Source organism: Liolophura sinensis, chromosome 6 (assembly GCF_032854445.1).
Source record: "Liolophura sinensis isolate JHLJ2023 chromosome 6, CUHK_Ljap_v2, whole genome shotgun sequence".
Classification (NCBI taxonomy): Eukaryota; Metazoa; Mollusca; class Polyplacophora; order Chitonida; family Chitonidae; genus Liolophura; species Liolophura sinensis.
The window spans coordinates 67,881,681-67,901,493 of NC_088300.1; the positions used below are offsets into that span (position 1 = coordinate 67,881,681).

Consider the following 19,813-nt stretch of genomic DNA (forward strand, 5'->3'; position numbering starts at 1 on the left):
CAGTGATGTCAATGGTTAAGAACCAGTGATGTCAATGGTTAAGAACCAGTGATGTCAATGGTTAAGAAACATGGTGACGTCAACGTTTAAGAAGCACAGTGACATCATGTACAGTGGCTTCAGAAACACAGAGACATCACTGGCTTCACAAACACAGTGACATCACTGGCTTCAGAAACAATGACATCAATGGCATCAGAAACACAGTGACATCACCGGCTTCAGAAACAATGACATCAATGGCATCAGAAACACAGTGGCATCAATGGCATCAGAAACACAGTGACATCACTGGCTTCAGAAACAATGACATCAATGGCATCAGAAACACAGTGACATCAATGGCTTCGGAAACACAGTGAAACACAGTGACATCAATGGCTTCAGAAACACAGTGACATCCATGGCTTCGGAAACACAGTGACATCAATGGCTTCAGAAACACAGTGACATCACTGGCTTCAGAAACAATGACATCAATGGCATCAGAAACACAGTGACATCAATGGCTTCGGAAACACAGTGAAACACAGTGACATCAATGGCTTCAGAAACACAGTGACATCAATGGCTTCAGAAACACAGTGACATCAATGGCATCAGAAACACAGTGACATCAATGGCTTCAGAAACACAGTGACATCAATGGCTTCAGAAACACAGTGACATCAATGGCTTCAGAAACACAGTGACATCAATGGCTAAGAAGCCATTAGGTACCAATGGTTAAGATGTACAGTATGTGGAACTAAAGGATCCTTACAAACACAGCTAAAACCAATGATTACGATTCAGTGACACCAATCATGAAAATGCACCCTAGATTTCTGAAATACTTACACAACTTGTGATCAGTTTATTGAAAGCACTTTATGCTGAACATTAATAAACAACTTATCAGATATTCATCTGACAATTTAAGAGGATACAAGAGTTCCCACGTATGCATGTAATAGCCAAGGACAGACCGAGTCAGCCAGGTACTGTGATTTGATACTGATGAATAGGAGTTCACACTTGATGTATGGAGATTGCAAAGGAAGATTTTATTGAGCATTTATGTTGGGAATATTGAGGCATAACTGTTCAAGCCCTAGTCCCATCTGTGTTCAGTCTCAGGCATTCAATAGGCCACCTTCTTCACACAGACACAAATCAATTGAACAAATATACCAATTCCTCTCGCTTATTGTTAATCAATGTCAAAAGAGGGTGAAATATGGGAGTGAGAAGTTTTACATTACAGCTACATTTGTCTAGCAGAGACTGTCGACGACACATCTCTTTGTCCCCAGGAAATACCCACCACAAAAGGTACTGCCTCACTTCACATTGGGCAAGAAAATGGAGATAGAATCACATCGAAAGGTAGCCATGGAAACACAGATTACACACAGATCAATCGCTAGCAGATATGCTTTAAGAGCTACCAAGCAGCTTACAATCAGATTTTCACCAATATCAGATTTGATTAGAACACAGCACATCTTCCTCAAAGTCAGTACAGACTGGTCCTAATAAACTAGAGGTCAAAGGGTAACTCAGTGCCAAGGCACTAAACCAGGAAGCTGCCAAACGCCAAGAGGTGAGTAAAGCAGACAGTGTCATCGCACTCACCATCCGTGTTTGAGGCCAAGCAAAGCACAATGAAGATTACTGGGTACTACGGCACGTTACCCTCCAAGCCTGGGAGGGAAACCATTCTACCGTCTTAAAATAAATCTGACCCTAACTATCTTCACTGAGGAAGAGATTTTCAACATTTCTAAGACCATCTGAGAGGGGCAACATCTAATTCTTATGACTCTCAGTTCTGAAATGCACCATATCAGATTCAATGGTCGAGACATTTTTGCCATTTAATGCAAAGTTCTCTTAAAAACGTAATCTTTCAAAGGTGTTTCAAGGATTTAATACCCTATGTTTCCCAGAGTTTTGAAGTATGTGTATTGTTCAGTTTTATAAGGTACAAGTCTCTATGTGGAGACCTATCACTACTATTTGGCAGCCTCTTTATGTGTCCATTTTAAACATAATGCAATATGACATTGACATAACACTGAAAAAAGAAAACCATGTCCCAAAATAAACTCTCTTTCATAGGACTTTCAAGGTCTTGAAAACCTTACAACAAAATTCAAGTACATTCAATGGTTTTAAAGACTAGCAAGAATCCTGTCTTGGTGTACAGCATGTCCACCAAATTTACTTAGTACGAAACCCTCTAGGTTTGTATCCACAACCTACAGGAACAAATACATATAAATGCACTTCTCCACATCAAACTGCTAATTATCCACAAAGACATCAATCAATCAGAAAGAACAAAGGACCCTTTAGCCTTTTTTTAGATACAAACCTCTGAGATGGAGGTCTTGCCTGTTTTTGACCTAATGCCCTAATCTATAAATGTAATTTAAAGTCTGAAAACATACTAGAACTGTACTGTCAATCATTCTTTGCCATACAATGCTTCTGTTATAAAAAAATATGTTCAACAAAATGCAACACAAGCAACCTTTACACAAATGTTATTGCTTACTTTTACACAGATGTTGTTGTTCGCCGAAATCTAGCTTTTAATCTCGATTACACAATCTGGATCAACATGTCATGATCTTCATCACACTGAACAACAATTAAATCAATACGCATTTATATAAACTCTTGCAAAAGATTTATATACAGATGATAGAACAGTATCAAACGGAAATCTGAACTTACTACTAATCAAAGGATACGCTTTGCCAATAACATTCCAGAAATCAAATTTCAGTCATTATAAGGCACCATGCAATCCTCCTCTAAGTTAATAGTCCATTTTTTTCCTACAAGAATCATGCAGACTTTTGGTCTCATATGCAATCCACAGCAGACTGGTGACCTTACATGTGCAGGGTGGGTGAGCAGTGTGATTATATACCCCAGTAAGATCCTGACACTAACAGATGAGGGCAAGGTGAATCTGTCCCATCGAACAGGCCAGGGTCGGGTCAAGATCCGCAAGCCACCTGTGGCCCACTGCAGAGTCCAGATACATGGCTGCTTCGGGAGGCTTGATTTGGGCCTCTTTAATATCACCTCATATTTTGTTCATATGCTGCACTTTGAGGCTTCCTTTGACAATATTCTCTGAGAAATCTTCAGGTTAATGATAAAATTGTACCTTGTGTGAAAAGCCGCAGTCAGCCATGGAGCCCAGGGGAGATAGGGTATATTTTATAACTAACGATATGTGTATATACATTTACACTCTTTGACATACGTCTTCACTGGCATAGTTGTCTTTCTGTTTATAGCCACACTCATTTCAATGGAATTTTCCACTTCAATGACGACCTTCAGATATACGGGAGGAGAAAACTAAAGTACCTGGGGTACACTACCAAGCTTTCCCTGATGCACAGATACACTGCAAACGAAAAAGCCTTCAGCACAGAGTGCTCAAACCACTTATTGTCACCAAAAAGTCCAAAAAGCAATGAGAGCGGAAGAATGTAAAACTTCCCTGATGAGGGGCCAGGATTCTTAACTGATTTTAACCGTATCAACTCGGTGGCTTCCTACCATTCCCGAGTTCTTCATAAAATGTAATTTACCAAAGCTCTATCAAACACTTTGCAAGTATCATGTGTAGAATATGGAACACATCCACCACAGAAAGTTAGTTCACCAGTATGCCGAAGGTGGGAACCCTCTAGGCAAGCTGTACTTAATGTGAGGAGCTGGATACCAATGTTCAACAGACTTGTCCACTGATCTTGCTCTCACACTCCTAGCAGAAAGCAAGCCCAGTGTGGCAAGCATTATGCCCATGGCATGCACATGATTTCCACAAAATGCAAGCATCAAGCCCATGGCATTCACACATGTTACCCACAGCATCAACAATCTTGAATGGTGCCAAAAGACTGCATATGCCCACAGCTTTCATGCATTATGTCCACATCAAGCACTAAGTAGGTTTTATACATTGCTTTACTGGAGTCCTCTACCGAGAATTCGAATATACAGCACAAGTCTTTTCAGTCTATGTCACAAACTTTCTTAATACAATGGTACTACATGTTCATCCAGAAGAATATCTCTAATTAATTAGATAATAATTCTTACATATTTCTTTCTCAAACAGTTATTTATTATACTGCTTCTTAGCGCCCCAATAAAAAAATTTCCACTTATACAATGGCCATCGGTTTTAAAGATGGAAGAAACTGGAGTGCTTGTGGGGGACATGGCCCAATTTTTTACTTCCAATCTAAGCTCTCGTTTCCATTCCTGTAATTTGTTTGACTTTGACCATAACAGTAGCTGGTTTCCTCAGAGCATGTAATTTAACCCAATGTTTTAGTGGCTATCTAGTTTGTGATGTGGAAGAAACAGGGCTTCCATTTTTCCTGTCATTCTGTGTGCGTGTGGCTGTGAGTAATGAAGCCCTTAGGAAAGAAAAATTTCACTGACGGAGTTACCTTCCATATAAGAAGATATTATTATTATAATTATATGTAATTACATGCTTTGCCAGGCAATACTCCATCCTTTCCTTCTACAACAAGTTGCTTTCGAATATTAAAGACATTATTATAATAATAGATAATTATTTTCCGCACGTGCTTAGCCCCACAATATTCCCCCTGACCACCCTTAACAAAGCTTACCAATGTCGACTAAGCATACATGTAGCTGATAGTTTGAGGAGAATCTCATCTTGACAACTACCCCTAGGCCATAGGAACATCTTTGTTACTGTTGTAACTTCCGGCAAGCCGCTGTGTGTAATTACGTTCATAGACATGCCAGTTATTGATTCGTTCCCATGTGTAGCACGACGTTTATCAAGTCCATCATTTCTATGTTGTGTTTCTTTTTTTTCTCTCTTTTAGGGCAAGGAAAAATTGTCATTAGTGACAGGTGGTCCTGTCAAAAGGGAGAGGAGCTAAATACCTGGCTAAAAGATTGATGTTCTAATTAATCAATACTGATGTGCTCTGCATAGCTATACCTTTCAACGAGTCATTGATTTAGCAGTACAGGTAAAAATGACCAGCATTTAGAAGTAAGCCCTATGTGGAGTCTTCAAGAAAACTGGGGACTCTGCTGAGACAATATAGTTACCAGTTGTGCCATGTGTCGCGGTGACAAGTTTCTTCACAAGTCGATAATGACATGAGCTACAACGAGATAAGAGACCTGCACTAGGCTACATCAAACGACCCATCAAAAATTAAACAGTGGATATATAGTCTGTCCTCTCTAAACACTAGAAAGACCAGCATTTCCCCGAGCCTCACACTATCTCCTTCTAACACATTACAACAGGGGAGTGGGGAGGGGTACAAAGCCAACCACCCATCAAATGTCAGCATTTCAAATGCACAAGGCTATCAAAGTAACAGCCGTGCAGATATAGAGCTGGCCGTGAAGTGAACGCCCAATACACCTGGGTAAAGGGATGAGCCGGGTAATGTAACTTCTGGTGTGACATATGTATACAAATTACATGGGCCATGTCAGGTAATATAATAACCCACAGGTATGACTGGATTAACAATGGGCCAATAAGAATACCTGCATGCCTTTACTTATCCTAATTCAATATGCAAAGTATGTAAAACTATCCCTGCATAAAAATTATGATGACCCTCACACCACAGTAATCAAGGAGCACTAGAGCATTCCTAGTTCCCCGTAGCTATTTTTGCAGGCATTTATTTTTCTTGCTGAAACTTTAAAACAGTTTTACAATGTTAAGTTTGTGGTAGCCCAAGTCCCTAATTCTACTAGATCTGCCTTCACATACACTAACACCAACAGGCATATCTGTGATTTTAAGATCCAAAATTAAAAAAAACCCTGCTTTTTCAATTTCAATATTAAGTCAGAAACTGCATGTCTGGAATTGAACCAAACTCTGCTCCAATAACCTGCTGTCCATTTATCACCTGTGTTTTATAGGCTTTCTCTGACATTTGTTACCTGCAATCAATCACTGACGTTAACACTACTTGGGGGCATTTTTCAATTCTTTTATTACAACCGAGGCCCGGGCATGTGTAATACATTATTCTATCTCTAGATGAAATTCCAAGAATTGGCCTCGATGTCCGCACTAAACTGTGTCCATAAACCTGACAGATAAAATATTTCTGCAGTAGTTACTGCTTCATGCATAAAACAGACAGGAAACTTCAATAATGCTAAAGTCAATAACACTGATGTGTACATATACATACAGTAGCATGTGACGGCTGATGACAGCTGACTGTCCAGAAACCGGTGGTCCTTTGATACTTTCTGCAGCCTTCTGCAGCAATCACACATGATAACTGTTAGAATTTCACTAACTCAGTTACCATGATTAATGACATCAACTGGCCGCGGTCATAAAAGTGAAGTATTCTTAAGTACTGCGTAAAAGACCAATCAAATAATAAATAAATTAATGATATCAGCATCATAAAATCACACCCACATGTACTGATTGGTCGATTGACTGATTGTTGTTTGGCATTATACCCAAGAATGTTTCACTTATTTAATGTTTCAGCTTTATGGGTGGAGGAAATCAGAGTGCCTGGGGTAAACCACACACTCTTGGCAATTTACTAACGATCCTAAACATGTGTGACGTACCAACTTGCGCATCTGTTGCTATTTCCTATCTGGTTATATAATACACTGAATATGATATTCAAGCTTAAATTTCCACAAAGAGCATTTTCAACTTTTCTAAAGGTCAATATCCAGAAACACTACCATACAATACACTAGAAGGGGAAAAAAACCCATTCAATTCATGGGAGACAACTCTGCCACATGATAAACATTACACTCTTCAAGAATCACAGCCCTTTGTTAGAGAATTTATCGTCCAATGATATGACACCATAATTACTCTGGTATAGAATGCCATAAAATTTTCCACTACTTAATCAAAAGAGCTAAACTGGCCTTGTAGTGCTACATGTACAATTCCTAATTTTACATAACTGTGAGGGTAAACAAGCTCAAATTTGCAACAGTTGCGACATCACATGTATATGATTGACATATAAGTTCTGTCTTGCACTCAGACCAATCGCTAAATAAAAGGCCCATGTTGACCCAATGGCCCATGTTGACCCAATGGCCATGTGGACCCAATGGCCATGTGGACCCAATGGCCCATGCTGACCCAATAGCCCAAAAATCAGACACACAGACAGAATGTACTTAAACATATTCATGTCTATACAACAGAAGGAAAAAGTTAATTTCCTGCTTCTACTGAAGAACACAGGCCTTATCAACGAAAACTTCAGTGCGTAATGTAATCATAATTGTATATAAACCCTCAAAGTGATTCGTATTTACTGAGACATTATATATATATATATATATATATATATATATATATATATATATATGTATATAGACCTTCATATTTCCAATCTGGTTCAGCATTGTCATGGTCATTGCACCACAATTCATACATGATGTCACTACACACTGTGACATCACCTGGCACTAACACTTTATGGCAATGCGTTCAGTCCACGAATTCATGTCATGACATTGTATGAGGGAATGCACAAAGTATAAAGCAGGCCCATTCTTGATACATTGGTAACAACTAGTTTTATGATTTAATGTGAACCAAAATCTATTCTGATCTTCTGGGGCATGACTACATTCAATGTGTTACTTCACACAGACTTTTTACGTCATCAGAAGACAAGTATAGTGTTAAACCATACACGTTGTTACAAGCCAGGTCATGCCAAATATGTATCTGTGTGTATAAATGTAACAAGAACAAATTAGACTGTTTGACTTATGTGCAAATGTAATTTCTCAAGTAAAATGGTCTTCCAGAATGATTGTAAGCACTCAAAAAGGGACATTTAAGTGTTCCAATGGTGTCATGGTTTAGAACTTCAGTACATCATGTGTGCTGAACTTCTGCACAAATCAATGCATTACATCGTAAGTCAAACTGACATCATTAATTTCAAAGTTGCTGAAACGCCAAGACATTGTGCTATAAGCCTCATTTCTTTGAATTTTACAGCAGGAAATATTCAAGGGTAAATAACCCAAGTGCCCATCAACACTGACGACTTCAGGATTCTCATTAAATCAGATTTACCCAATTACTACTACATGTATGCTGAATGAAACAAGAACAATATTGAGCCGTGCTATCAAAGTACAGCTCACATGTTTGCTCAATTACAAGGAGCTTGACGTAAAGACTATTCTTCACCATATTTTTTTTTTTGAGCCAATGTCATGACTTCGTTCACAAAGGCTGAAGAGCTACAGTAGCTGTGAGCTTCTATGATTTGAGGAAAAGTATACTGCACTGACAATAATCTGTACTTTGTAAGTTTTAAGCCATAAGTGTCAGAAATCTGCCGCATGACATGCTTCCACAGCTGTATGCAGGACACAACGAAAAGAAGTCAGAGATAACTAACAAATGTTATATTACAGATAACTAACAAATGTTCTATTACAGATAACTAACAAATGTTCTATTAAAGATAACTAACAAACATTATAATACAGAAAACTAACAAACATTATATTACAGAAAACTAACAAATGTTATATTACAGATAACTAACAAATGTTATATTACAGATAACTAACAAATGTTATATTACAGATAACTAACAAATGTTCTATTACAGATAACTAACAAATGTTATATTACAGATACTCATGTTCAGCAAATGATGAAATGAATTTTACTCACCAAACACTTCCTACTCAACAATATCCTTCATATCTTTTATATGTGATTTCAAAAATTTCATCATGCCAAAAGTCCGAATCCTCTTCTTGCCTGAGACAGAAAAGAAATGTGTTACAGGTCTTACTGCCTTTTATACATAACATAAATATTACCATTTAAAACTATATTTTATAAGAAAAGAGTTGATATAATATAACCCAGGTTACTTCGGAAGTGAGCATGACACAGATCTAAACAGCCATAACCATTTTCTTGTGATGTGCTTGGTAGCTCTATAAATCAACTTTTCAGCTGGAATTCGTACCTGGCCATAGGAAACGCCATCTTACAGAAACTGGAAACACAATAATGTGTCCCATGTACCAAATACTCATTTCACTAAAAAGGCAAAAACAGTGTCTGCATGACATCAGCAGAAATCAGGTTACAGAAACAACTTGTGTCTGGTTGGTTTAAGCTCACAACATTTCTCACAGTTTCAAAGGGTGCCAGAGCAGTTAACAATCCTCTGAGAAACTAAGGCATGCTGGAAAGCTCCGCAGAACTGAGATGTTTTGACAGTGTTCTGTTCATCATCTTCCCATTTCTATTCTGCTAAACATGTGAATTTTCAGAAACTAGATCATGGGCTACCATGGCAACAGACTGATTGATCAAGTTGTCTTTACTGTTGAACTAACTATGCTCTAGGTCATACTGCAGTATTGAGTGTCAGGGTAAATGCAGGTAAATGTAAGCTAACCTTACAGACCCTACATTGCTTTACATCACTGCCACCAATAACAAACTGTGTGCAGATATCTTGCACAATGCCGAGGTCGCTGGGATCATGGCGATGAAACAGGAAGTGATGTCACAATGATGTTACACTGTGCCTCAACCTTTGTTTTCTAGTAACACTTTATACATGTACCTGTGCGTTCTCTTCACACAAAGTATGCACAGCATGATTCCCACCAACAACTCGAACAATTGACGAATGCTGATTAAATAATTCTGTGTTAGGACACCTGTGGTGAGGCTAAGCCTAAACAAGCCTACAAGCCTTACACAGGATCCAAAGTTCAAGTCTGTTTGGTGGTGGTAATTATTATTTATGTATTTATTTATTTGATTGGTGTTTTACATAGTACTCAAGAATATTTCACTTATACGACAGCGTCCAGGAACCAAGCAGAGCCTGGTGAAAACCCCCAGGACCATAACCAGGTTGAACTGGAAAGGGAACTAGCATGAGCTGGACTTGAACTCACTGCGACCATATTGGTGACAGGCTGCAGAGTCACTCTCCTACACTAGCACACTAGCCACCTGGCTACGGAGGGCTCATTAAATGGTGACAATGAATAAAGGCAAGCAAAGAGAGCGGAACATGCACTGCAAGGAGCATGACTTTTGCAACAACATCCTCGTGTTTCGATTGATTCAGATGGTGTCATGAATGCACAACATAAAAACCTGCTAATCTGGCATACTGTAATAACCAGATTAAAACAACATGAAATTGTGAAATACATTTTATGTAAAAGATGTTCAAGAGCAGCTTACTTACTTATTTGAATGATGTTTTATGCCGTACTCAACAATATTTGATTTATATGGCGACCAGCGTGATGCTGGGAGGAAAGTGTGCAGAGCCCCAGGGAAAACCCACGATCATCTCCAGGTTGCTGCAAGACCTCCCCAGGTACTGCTAGAGAAGAAACCAGCAGGAACTGGACTTGAACTCATAGGGAGCGGATTGATGAGAGGCTCCTGGGTCACTGCGCCATGCTGGCATGCTAGCCCCCTCAGCCACGGAGGTTTGACTAGCATCAATGTCAAGCCCTTACAATTTCTAACATCTTACTCACCGAAGACTTTAAATAATTCCTCATCACAAACCATAAATTGTCTGTTTTTGGGATCCTGCAAAGGTAAAATACAAGGCCTTTTTATTTATATAATGTCACTGATAAAAGTGAGATTTCACTCAGATATCACTTTTGATATAGCATTTTAATATTTCATACCCAGATGCCATGACATTGAAAAAAAAAACAGTTTGTTGTAGGACGTTCCAAACCATGCTCAGTGGCATGACACTATCATAGGACTAGTCAAATTTAACATTCCTCGGTCGAGCAACAAGACACCACGTCACACAAGTCTGCGAAGGCCTTGAGCTCAAAACATTGCCTCAACTTCATGAACTTCCTCAAGTACAGAAAATCAGGATATTGTCAAAACATAGATAATAAATAGAATATACTATGATAAAGGCTAAATACCATAAATATTGTTCCTGTGGATTGTCATTTCATCCTCTCACTCAAACAACATTTACGGTATTCAATGTTCACTCAGTAATACCCTCTATGCATGGCCTTTACCAAAGTGTACAGAAGACACTGACCTCTAATTTTCTTTCTTTCACAATTTCCCACATCCTTTTCACAACATCTTTTCTGGCCATCTGAAAGGTCAAAAACATAAATCCTGAACAGTGTGAACCTGATGCCAAAAAATATGTCTAGAGAAGATTAATTAACATCTCCACAGTTATCAGATTGTGCCGATTTCAGGAAGTTTAAATTCCAAAAAAAAAAAAAAAAAAATGGATGTTTTATCACCTTATCACCACACCAAAGCACATTTTGAATAGAATTTAATGCCTGAAATATTTGAATTCCTTAAGTTAGGCTTTTTGAACCATATTACGAGTGTTGAGCATCAAGATTTTCACAAGCTTTTCTTTCTGCTCTAAACCATGTACTTACTGTCAGAATTGTTTCAGTTTTAGTACACTCTGCATAATGCACTTCACAAAAGTTTTATCAATATCCAAATTAACAGGTGAGCAAAAATTCCCTATGACGTCTTTGAGTGAATGAATGAATGCTTGGAATTTAATGCCGTACTTAACAATTTTTCAGTCATATGATGAGGAGTGCGAACATATACTGTGTCTTCTCTGCCACCAAAGTGCTGCTGCCACTGAAGTATCATGCCGAAGACACCAGACATGACACCCCATCCAGCCACATTATACAGTTAAGCCTTGCTACAGCGCGCCGTTTTGGGGACAAGTTCCTGAGTGCATCAAAATGAAATAACCTCAGGATTCAGTATGTAGGGCTACAGTAAAAAGTCTATCTTACAGATTATGATTTTGACACTAAGCAAGTTGTATCAATGCACAATGTGTTTTTTCAAATGCTTTCTTTTTGTTAGTTTACTGTAAATGCATGAGATTTTTTGATACCTATGGATTCAAGCATTCCAGCAACGTCCTACGAGTAAATCCCGCAAAGCTAGCCTTGTATCCCGTAATCACAGGCCTGAGCAGAACTCCTTCTCAGAGGTCAATGTTAAACATTTCCACAAGCTGAATTCAAGTAACATAGTTCCATCCACTTTATTGTTAAAAGCGAACATAATGTCAGCCAATGAAGTTGAATAAATTAATAATGCAGTATTCCTGAAATGTTCTAAAAGTATTTTAAAATTCTACACCGTTTATCAACAAAGTACATAGTAAACAATCGTCAGGACCCAGCCACTCATTTGGTGATGCCATTTTGCCATGTTATAGCTATCTAGAGTGTCGTCACAAACCTAGGAGTTCTCCCGTACCATTGGCATTGAACGATGTGACAATGAGAAAATAATAAAAAACAAAACATCTGATGACCAACCAAACAGTTATATCTCTGCTCCGTGTTCAAAGGGCCGATGTTTCATTTAGTTTGGCGCTCGGTTAGGGCAATGTCTGTTGACAAAAGCGTCATATTTTAGCGGTCCTGCTTGTCCTCATCCTGCAAGGGTGTTCGCATTTGGACTTGCTGGCTGCACTGACTTCAGGAACTTAGCAAACTTAGCAGGACCTTCTGATTGATAACAGATCCTTTCTTTCATATTTTGAGGAGATAGTTTCATAAAAAATCTGGCCTTGCTAAGGAAAAATAATGCTAAGTCACAATATTTTTCGTCAAGCTATGACTCTCCTCAGGCAGTTTTCTTGCCAGCTCACCCTGACAAGTTGACAACATGTACAGACTGTGACACTGCCAGTCGTGCTCAGTCCCTTGCTCATAAATGTGTAGTTCAAAATGCATCAGCTTAACACTTAAGCTACCTGCAAAATCCAATTTATTGCATCAGTATTTATCTATCCACTACAAGAAACTAATCTTACAATCGAGAGAGCTGTGACAGCCAATCATGTGACGATTTCAGCGCTAGTGATTGGCCAAGTTTATAAGGGCTTCACAACATGGCTACTCAGAGTGAATTTTCCGTCAGTGCCATATGCCCTATGCTGAACTTCCATTTTCTCTGCTTTCAAAGCTTTACAGAATTTTTTACACACATGTACTTTCTGTATTAACTGTGTCCTATATCATTTTTTCCAGGTATATATAGTGGTAGGCTTTACGTTCACTTTAAACAGAAAATGCTAAACGCATAAGATATCCAATTCATCCATGTCTGCTTGTATCAGAATGAATTCATAGAATTTAGACGCCTCTGATTCAAATTGACTGACTGTATACGACTGTCAACTCGATCACGTGACCATGTTATAGCTACTGAACAACATAATAATAATAATAATATTCACCATTTTAACGTTTGTCATGCTAAATGAATGTATTAAATGGGGGGAAAAAGCTAATCTCAAATATATGGGTGAGTTCATCTCAACTCTCACATCTCAGCATGCTGGTAAGCCAAATCTTACTTCCTGCAGTTTCACACCTCGCTTTATAGCCATTCAATAATCTGATTAAAGTTATCAGCATTTACTGAAAGTGTACAAATATTATTCCCTTTATGAGTTTTGCCTTTCACAGTTTCTGCATTGCTGACGAAGTCGCCCACATGCGGAAGTAATGCTGCAACAGCAACATCACACATGGGTTTAGAGTCAAACTCGCTTGATGCATTTCTTTTTGCTTATGCTCACATGATATTAAAAAGCTTAAGCCTAAAATATCACCTGGGAGACACACCAACTGTAGGAAATGAAGCAAATGATGTTGCGTTATTCACATATATTTCTCGTTAGGAAAACTTTATTAGTTTGTAGTTTTAGTTGTTCTCACATGAAAGTGCACCACAGATTTTGGAGGGACAAGATTTGGGTCATGTTATATCTGACTGCGCACTACACTGAGGCGTCTTATAGCAAGGCTACACTGTAAAGACACCGGGACAACCAGTCTTGTTTCCTCACTCTAGCCTCTCAGCGCTGAGCAACATGCAATTCAGCATCAAGTACCAGTTTTAGTCTTTGGCATGATCCAACCCAAATCCAAGTTTGATTCCAAGTCTCCGGAATGATGTCTTTGAACGACTTTGTTTCAGAACATGACACCTGTTTTTCAGAAATTAACTTTTAGAAACCGAGGAGACACACTCTTCTGGTCTCTTTAATGGCAACCACTGCATGCACTATTTATAGTTTACATTTACCTACGTTTACTGACAGCTGATTGACTCACCCTATCTGTGCCCATGATTGTGGCTAGATCTGGAGACAACACACACGGCTGACTGTACGTACTCGTCCCCGCTGGAAAACAGACATACATGGTACAGAGCTTGATGCATACGTATACACTCCGGGGGAAGCCCCTAAACTCAAAAATTATATTACTATTAAAGACTAATGATCATTAAAAAGATACATATATGCACATTTATGCGTAAAGCAAATATATAAATTTGAGTGAGTGAGTGCTTGGGGTTGAATGTCGTACTCAACAATTTTTCAGTCATATGACGACGAAGGAATCCTTAGAGTACATGTAATGTTCCTCCTTGTTGCAGGACGGATTTCCACCAATTTTTTTATCTAGTGCTGCTTCACTGAGACGCCTTACCAAACGCAAGTAAGCCGCCTTGCCCAAGCCATTACACTGATACGGGTCAACCAGTCACTGCACTATCCTCTTCATGCTGAAAGCCAAGCGAGGAAGTAACAACTCCCTCTTTTAAAGTCTTAGGTGAGACTCGACCCAGGATTGACCCTGGATCTACCGCTCCCGAAGCGGACTCTCAACCAACTGTGCTATCAGGACCGGTTAATAAATATGATACACTTCAATTTCAGTCACTTGAAGGTAACTGTAACTGTAACTCATTGAAGAGGGATTTTTGCAAAAAAAAAATTGCATTCAAACATATAAATTCAACATTCTTTAATAGAGCTGTTACACTTTGACTGTTAAGTTGCAAATAACTTCATTTTATTGCAAGATACCACCATTTCCAGTTTCATGAAAAAAAGCTAAAAACACACAGATCTTCAAATTTAATGTATAAGTGGAATAATTTTATGCCGTATTCTTCGAGGAATATATCAGTTCTACACACACGATCAGGTTTACCACGTTTATGGGTGGAGGAAACCACAACAACATGCAGGTGTTCTGACAATCTCCTGATGCAAGGCCATAGCCAAGCTGGCAGCAGCTGAATTTGAACCTATGACCCTCACTGGTAACACGGACTGAGGCAATATAGGTTACTTGCCCTGGAAGGGACCCTCCATTGATTAGATCCCCCCACCCCCAACAAACACACACAAAAGAAAAAGAGTTATTACTTTTCCTTGGGGTTTTTTCTTTCCTCTTCTTTTTCTTTTGAACCTAAAAAATATAAATGTGTTAATAATAATAACTGTGTCATAGTAACTTGTGAAATGAAAATTTTACCACTGAAAAGTGTCATATCATATTTAAATAAGTACATAGATATTCAAGGTAGAGTGTCAATCCGCAGCCCACTTATTTCTACCCATTTCTGCAGATATTGGTATATGTACACATACATGTAATATTTGGTCTTGAATTATGATTCGTTGGTGCATAACTGTAAAAACAATCACAACATGCTGTTCTTTTTTATAAAATATGCATGACCACATACACATATGCCACACCATGAGCAAGAGATTTTAAAGTGAAACAGCATGGCGTCTCTCTTTGGCTGATATACAGAACACGTGTTAGCCTTCGAAGGAAATATATCATGTAAGTTTCATAATAATTTCTTCCAGAATACTGGTATTAAACTAGATATGAATTTGATGTATGATAGGACATAAAAAAAACAAGTTTAAAACTGGTATGAATTGCAGTTATCAAATCTTTCCTTGACACTTACTGGAGACTTTTTGACTGATCGATGCCTGGATTTCCGTCCACCAGATTCTTCCTCTTGTAACTGTTTAGCTAATTCTTCATCATCCACCTTAAACATCAATAAATATATTATAAAAATGGAATGATGGGCCAGAATATTGTAAAGATTTATGAAAACTGACCAGAACCTGGGGAAACCCACGACCGTCGGCAGGTTACTGAGAGATCATCCTGCGGATGACCAGACAGGAAGCCAGCCTGAACTGGGAGTTACATGTTTATTTGCGGATTGATTGTTGTTTAAAGCCATCCTCAAGAATTGCTCACTCATATGATGGTGGTATAATTGATATATGGTATAATTAATACTATATACTAATATATATGATATAATTCATACCTGGGTGGATGAGTATCAATACATGTACATTTACATTATTTATTTGATTTATTTGATTGTTGTTTTATGCCGTACTTAAGAGTATTTCATTTATACGACGTTGCCTAGCATTATGGTGGGAGGAAACCGGGCAGAACCCTGGGGTAACCCACGACCATCCACAGGTAGCTGACAGACCTTCCCACAGATGACTGGAGAAGAAACCAGCATGAGCTGGACTTAAACTCACAATGACTGCATTTGTGAGACGTTCCTGAGTCATTGCGCAGCACTGGTGTGCTAACCTCCTTGGCCACAGGTCTCCATGTGATAGTGCAGGCTTGCCTCAGAAGGCTTATTAGCTGCCTGCTGAGGTGTTAAGGTTTCCTCTGGGAAACATATAGAATATGAACATATAACATAGTGGTATATCGTATATAAAAAAAGTAGCTCAAGAGAAAAAGTTACCATACAAAAATTTTAACATAAAATTTAAGTGCTAAATTTTCATAGAAACTACAATGAATAGTTAACAGTGATTTTACTTTAATTAACACTGAAATCAAGTAAAATGGCATGCTTTGTTAATGACATGCATAAATAGCAAAATCTTATGCATCTCATGTTGACGTCAAGACAAATGTCCTTTGAGATAATATGTAAATTTAAGCTTATTAAAAGAAACAGGCAACACATATTAAAACCTTAGTTTTTGATTTTGGGCTTTTTTTTCTTATGTAACTCTTTGGTAACTCTAAAAATAAAATGAAATTCCCACGACGCCATGGGATACCTCAAATTAGAGAAACCAGGATAACAAAGACAAAGAAAGATTTTTTGTGGTGTGCAAATTCTTGCTTACTCTGAACTGCGACATCTTAGTTATACAACATCACAAAAATAAAAATGTACACTTTTTAAACTTTGTTTAGGATATGTTATCAATACATGTACATTTGGTTTTGTGTTGTCTTTTCTTTTAATGAACTTAAAATGCAACCAATCCTTACATCTGCTTCGTCATCTGATAAGTCTGCTGATGTATTGTGCGGTGTGATGGGTTTAGAACTCTGCAAAGCACATCAAGAAAAATTCATTTAAATAATTAAATACCCTAGTCAACATTCATTACACACAGGGCTCCAAACCAAAAATGTTACAAATAAAATATTATAATGACAAAAATGAAGAGGCATAGGAAGGTTCATCAAAAGAATGGATTTTGTATCATGCAAAATGTCAGAAAGAAAATTAAAAAATAACTCGTAACATGCATCGAAAAGCAATGACAAACTACCTGTATCACTTTACAATTTACGATGCCAGGACTCAGACAGACAAAGCACAGTTTCTAAATAAATATATTTATTGTCAATTACCTTTTTGCCTTTTGACTTAGTACTGGGCTTTGCCTTCTTCTTTGGTGGCTCAACCTCAATCTGCAATTTGGATAATCTATGTTAAAACCAATAATTTTACTTACACCAAACTGAAGGAAAGAGGAGGGGAGGGGGCAGAAGATTAGAATGTTCCCCTTGTAAGCAGAAGACCCAGAATCAAGCTTGAGTCTGATCGTGGCCAAGACTTCAAAAGTCAACCATGCTGGTACTGTACTTTCTCAAATGGACCCTCAAAAAATGAGAAGTGAAACACAGGCATATTCCAGAAAAAAACATTTCTGATATAAAAGCTAACTTACCTTCAATTAAATCTTAAATTTCGTCACATAACTAAGATGCAAATTTTGCGTGATTATGAGAGTTTTACTGGTCACAGAAAGATGTTGTGAGGTTTGCTTGGGAGGGAGGGTGACATCGTTATGGAAAAATAAAATTTCCCCACCAAAATTAAAATTTTAAGATATTTATCTGCCTCTAAAAATGCATTTTGTTGAGTGACATTTTAGGACATTTACCATAGGTCATACTGTCCACACCATGTCCCTGACCTAAACATAATTAAATTTAAAATTAAAGACAAAGCCGAACCAGGGGGTGATTCCACAAAGCCATTTCTGACTAACTTCAAAATTTAAAACCTCAGCACCATGGTTAATAATTGGTACTGGAAGTCAAAACTTTTACCCACATTCTCTGAAGAGAACATTAATGAGGAAGTCAAAATTTTAATTTTAATAATAACCTTTAAAGGCGCATTCAAATTTTGATTTAAACCAGAGATAGCTTTGTGTAATCAGCCTATGAAAGAAAAATCAGAAATTAGATTTTTCAAATCTCCATTCTTTGAATTAATTCTCACCTCATCCTCACTTTCCGATGATGCCTCAGACTCTGAATTTTTCCCATTGCTCGCTTGACTATTCTGGCTATCTTCTTCTTCACTTATGGCTTTCATTAAAATATCATCTATTTCTTGTTTCCTGAAACCAAACCAATGAGAAAACACAGAAGTCCAAGTCAACAATTTCTTCATAAATTTATTATCAAACCACATCACTCATAATATTTACAAAGCTGAACAGCTTTAACATAATTAGAAATGGCATTTAAAAGAACTGTTTAACTACTGTATTTAGGCACTGGAGTTTAAGGGTGGAAACTATGGTGCACTAAGTAAACCTCAGACCTTCAACAGATACTTTACAAACCTCCTGACTTCAGTAATGTTGAAGGAGTTTCTGGGTTACAATAAGGCAATGAGTGCCCTACATATAGCTAGATTAATAAGTTTCCCAGCATAACCACATTCAAAATATCACTACTTATTTGTTAAGGCTGACGGGATCTACTACCTGGAAGACAGTTGGAAAACTATTGTTATAGATTCAAAACATAACATAACTGTAACTTTACAATTTACAATTAAATTACTTTGGAAGCCAGTAAAAATATCTGTTGTAAAAAAAAGTTTTTTGAACAGTATGAACACACCATAACTTTAGTCCTTTATATACATAAGTGAACACTTACTGTTGTGGCTCACAGTCAGACAATAATACTGAAGAGAATCTGGTTTAATGTATTAAACTATCTGGAATTTTCTCTTGTAAATTTCTATAAACGAATCCGTAGGAAGGGAGAACAAATGTAACAATTGTCTCGAGGCCATTCGCCCATACCGACACAAACCATGTGGCCATGTTTACCCACGTGACATGACGTAGCTACCTACTTTCAGTTCAGTAAGGGCGATTTATTCCCGCCAAATATGTCACACCCACACAAATATTTTCATTAACATAAACACGGTTTCATCCAGATCAAGAATTCTGGCAATTCTTGTCATAACCACCATACTACACAAACCTGTCCGTGAAGTCAGCGTCATACTGCTCTTCGAGCATGCGGCGAACTTTCTTCGATGACAACGAAGTCAAATCTGCCCCTTTCAAAATCTCTGAAATACAATTAGCAAACTTTAAGAAATCGCAAAAAATTGCGCTTGAAAAGTAAATACGGCTATCCAGGCTTCTTCGGATTAAAAGTGAAAGTAAAACTGCTATTATTAAAGAGTACAAACTGTTTTCTTACTTCGCACACTGGCTCGGATTTCGTCTGAACTGATGGAAGCCATGTTTGTTGTGGTGTTTGTTTTGAAGAGCGA

At 37.9% G+C, this 19,813-nt stretch overlaps 1 protein-coding gene across 4 annotated transcripts in view; it reads right to left on the reverse strand.

The window, feature by feature from the left end:
* Positions 1 to 19,785, reverse strand: part of LOC135469048 (uncharacterized) — a 102,418-nt gene extending 82,633 nt beyond the window's left edge. For 3 of the 4 annotated variants that reach the window (XR_010444278.1, XM_064747568.1, XM_064747567.1), the window contains exons 1-11: positions 19,741 to 19,785; positions 19,516 to 19,606; positions 18,509 to 18,629; positions 17,629 to 17,688; positions 17,260 to 17,319; positions 15,893 to 15,979; positions 15,333 to 15,375; positions 14,227 to 14,297; positions 11,136 to 11,195; positions 10,594 to 10,648; positions 8,741 to 8,830 (exon numbers count right to left, since the gene is read on the reverse strand). Coding sequence is in view for 3 of the 4 variants with exons in the window: in XM_064747568.1 (XP_064603638.1) it covers positions 8,751 to 8,830; positions 10,594 to 10,648; positions 11,136 to 11,195; positions 14,227 to 14,297; positions 15,333 to 15,375; positions 15,893 to 15,979; positions 17,260 to 17,319; positions 17,629 to 17,688; positions 18,509 to 18,629; positions 19,516 to 19,606; positions 19,741 to 19,783 (771 nt within the window). In the remaining variant the exon portion in view is untranslated. The remainder of the gene's footprint in view (positions 1 to 8,740; positions 8,831 to 10,593; positions 10,649 to 11,135; positions 11,196 to 14,226; positions 14,298 to 15,332; positions 15,376 to 15,892; positions 15,980 to 17,259; positions 17,320 to 17,628; positions 17,689 to 18,508; positions 18,630 to 19,515; positions 19,607 to 19,740) is intronic. The other variant, XM_064747569.1, reaches the window with a different exon arrangement.
* Positions 19,786 to 19,813: the final 28 nt, after the last annotated feature.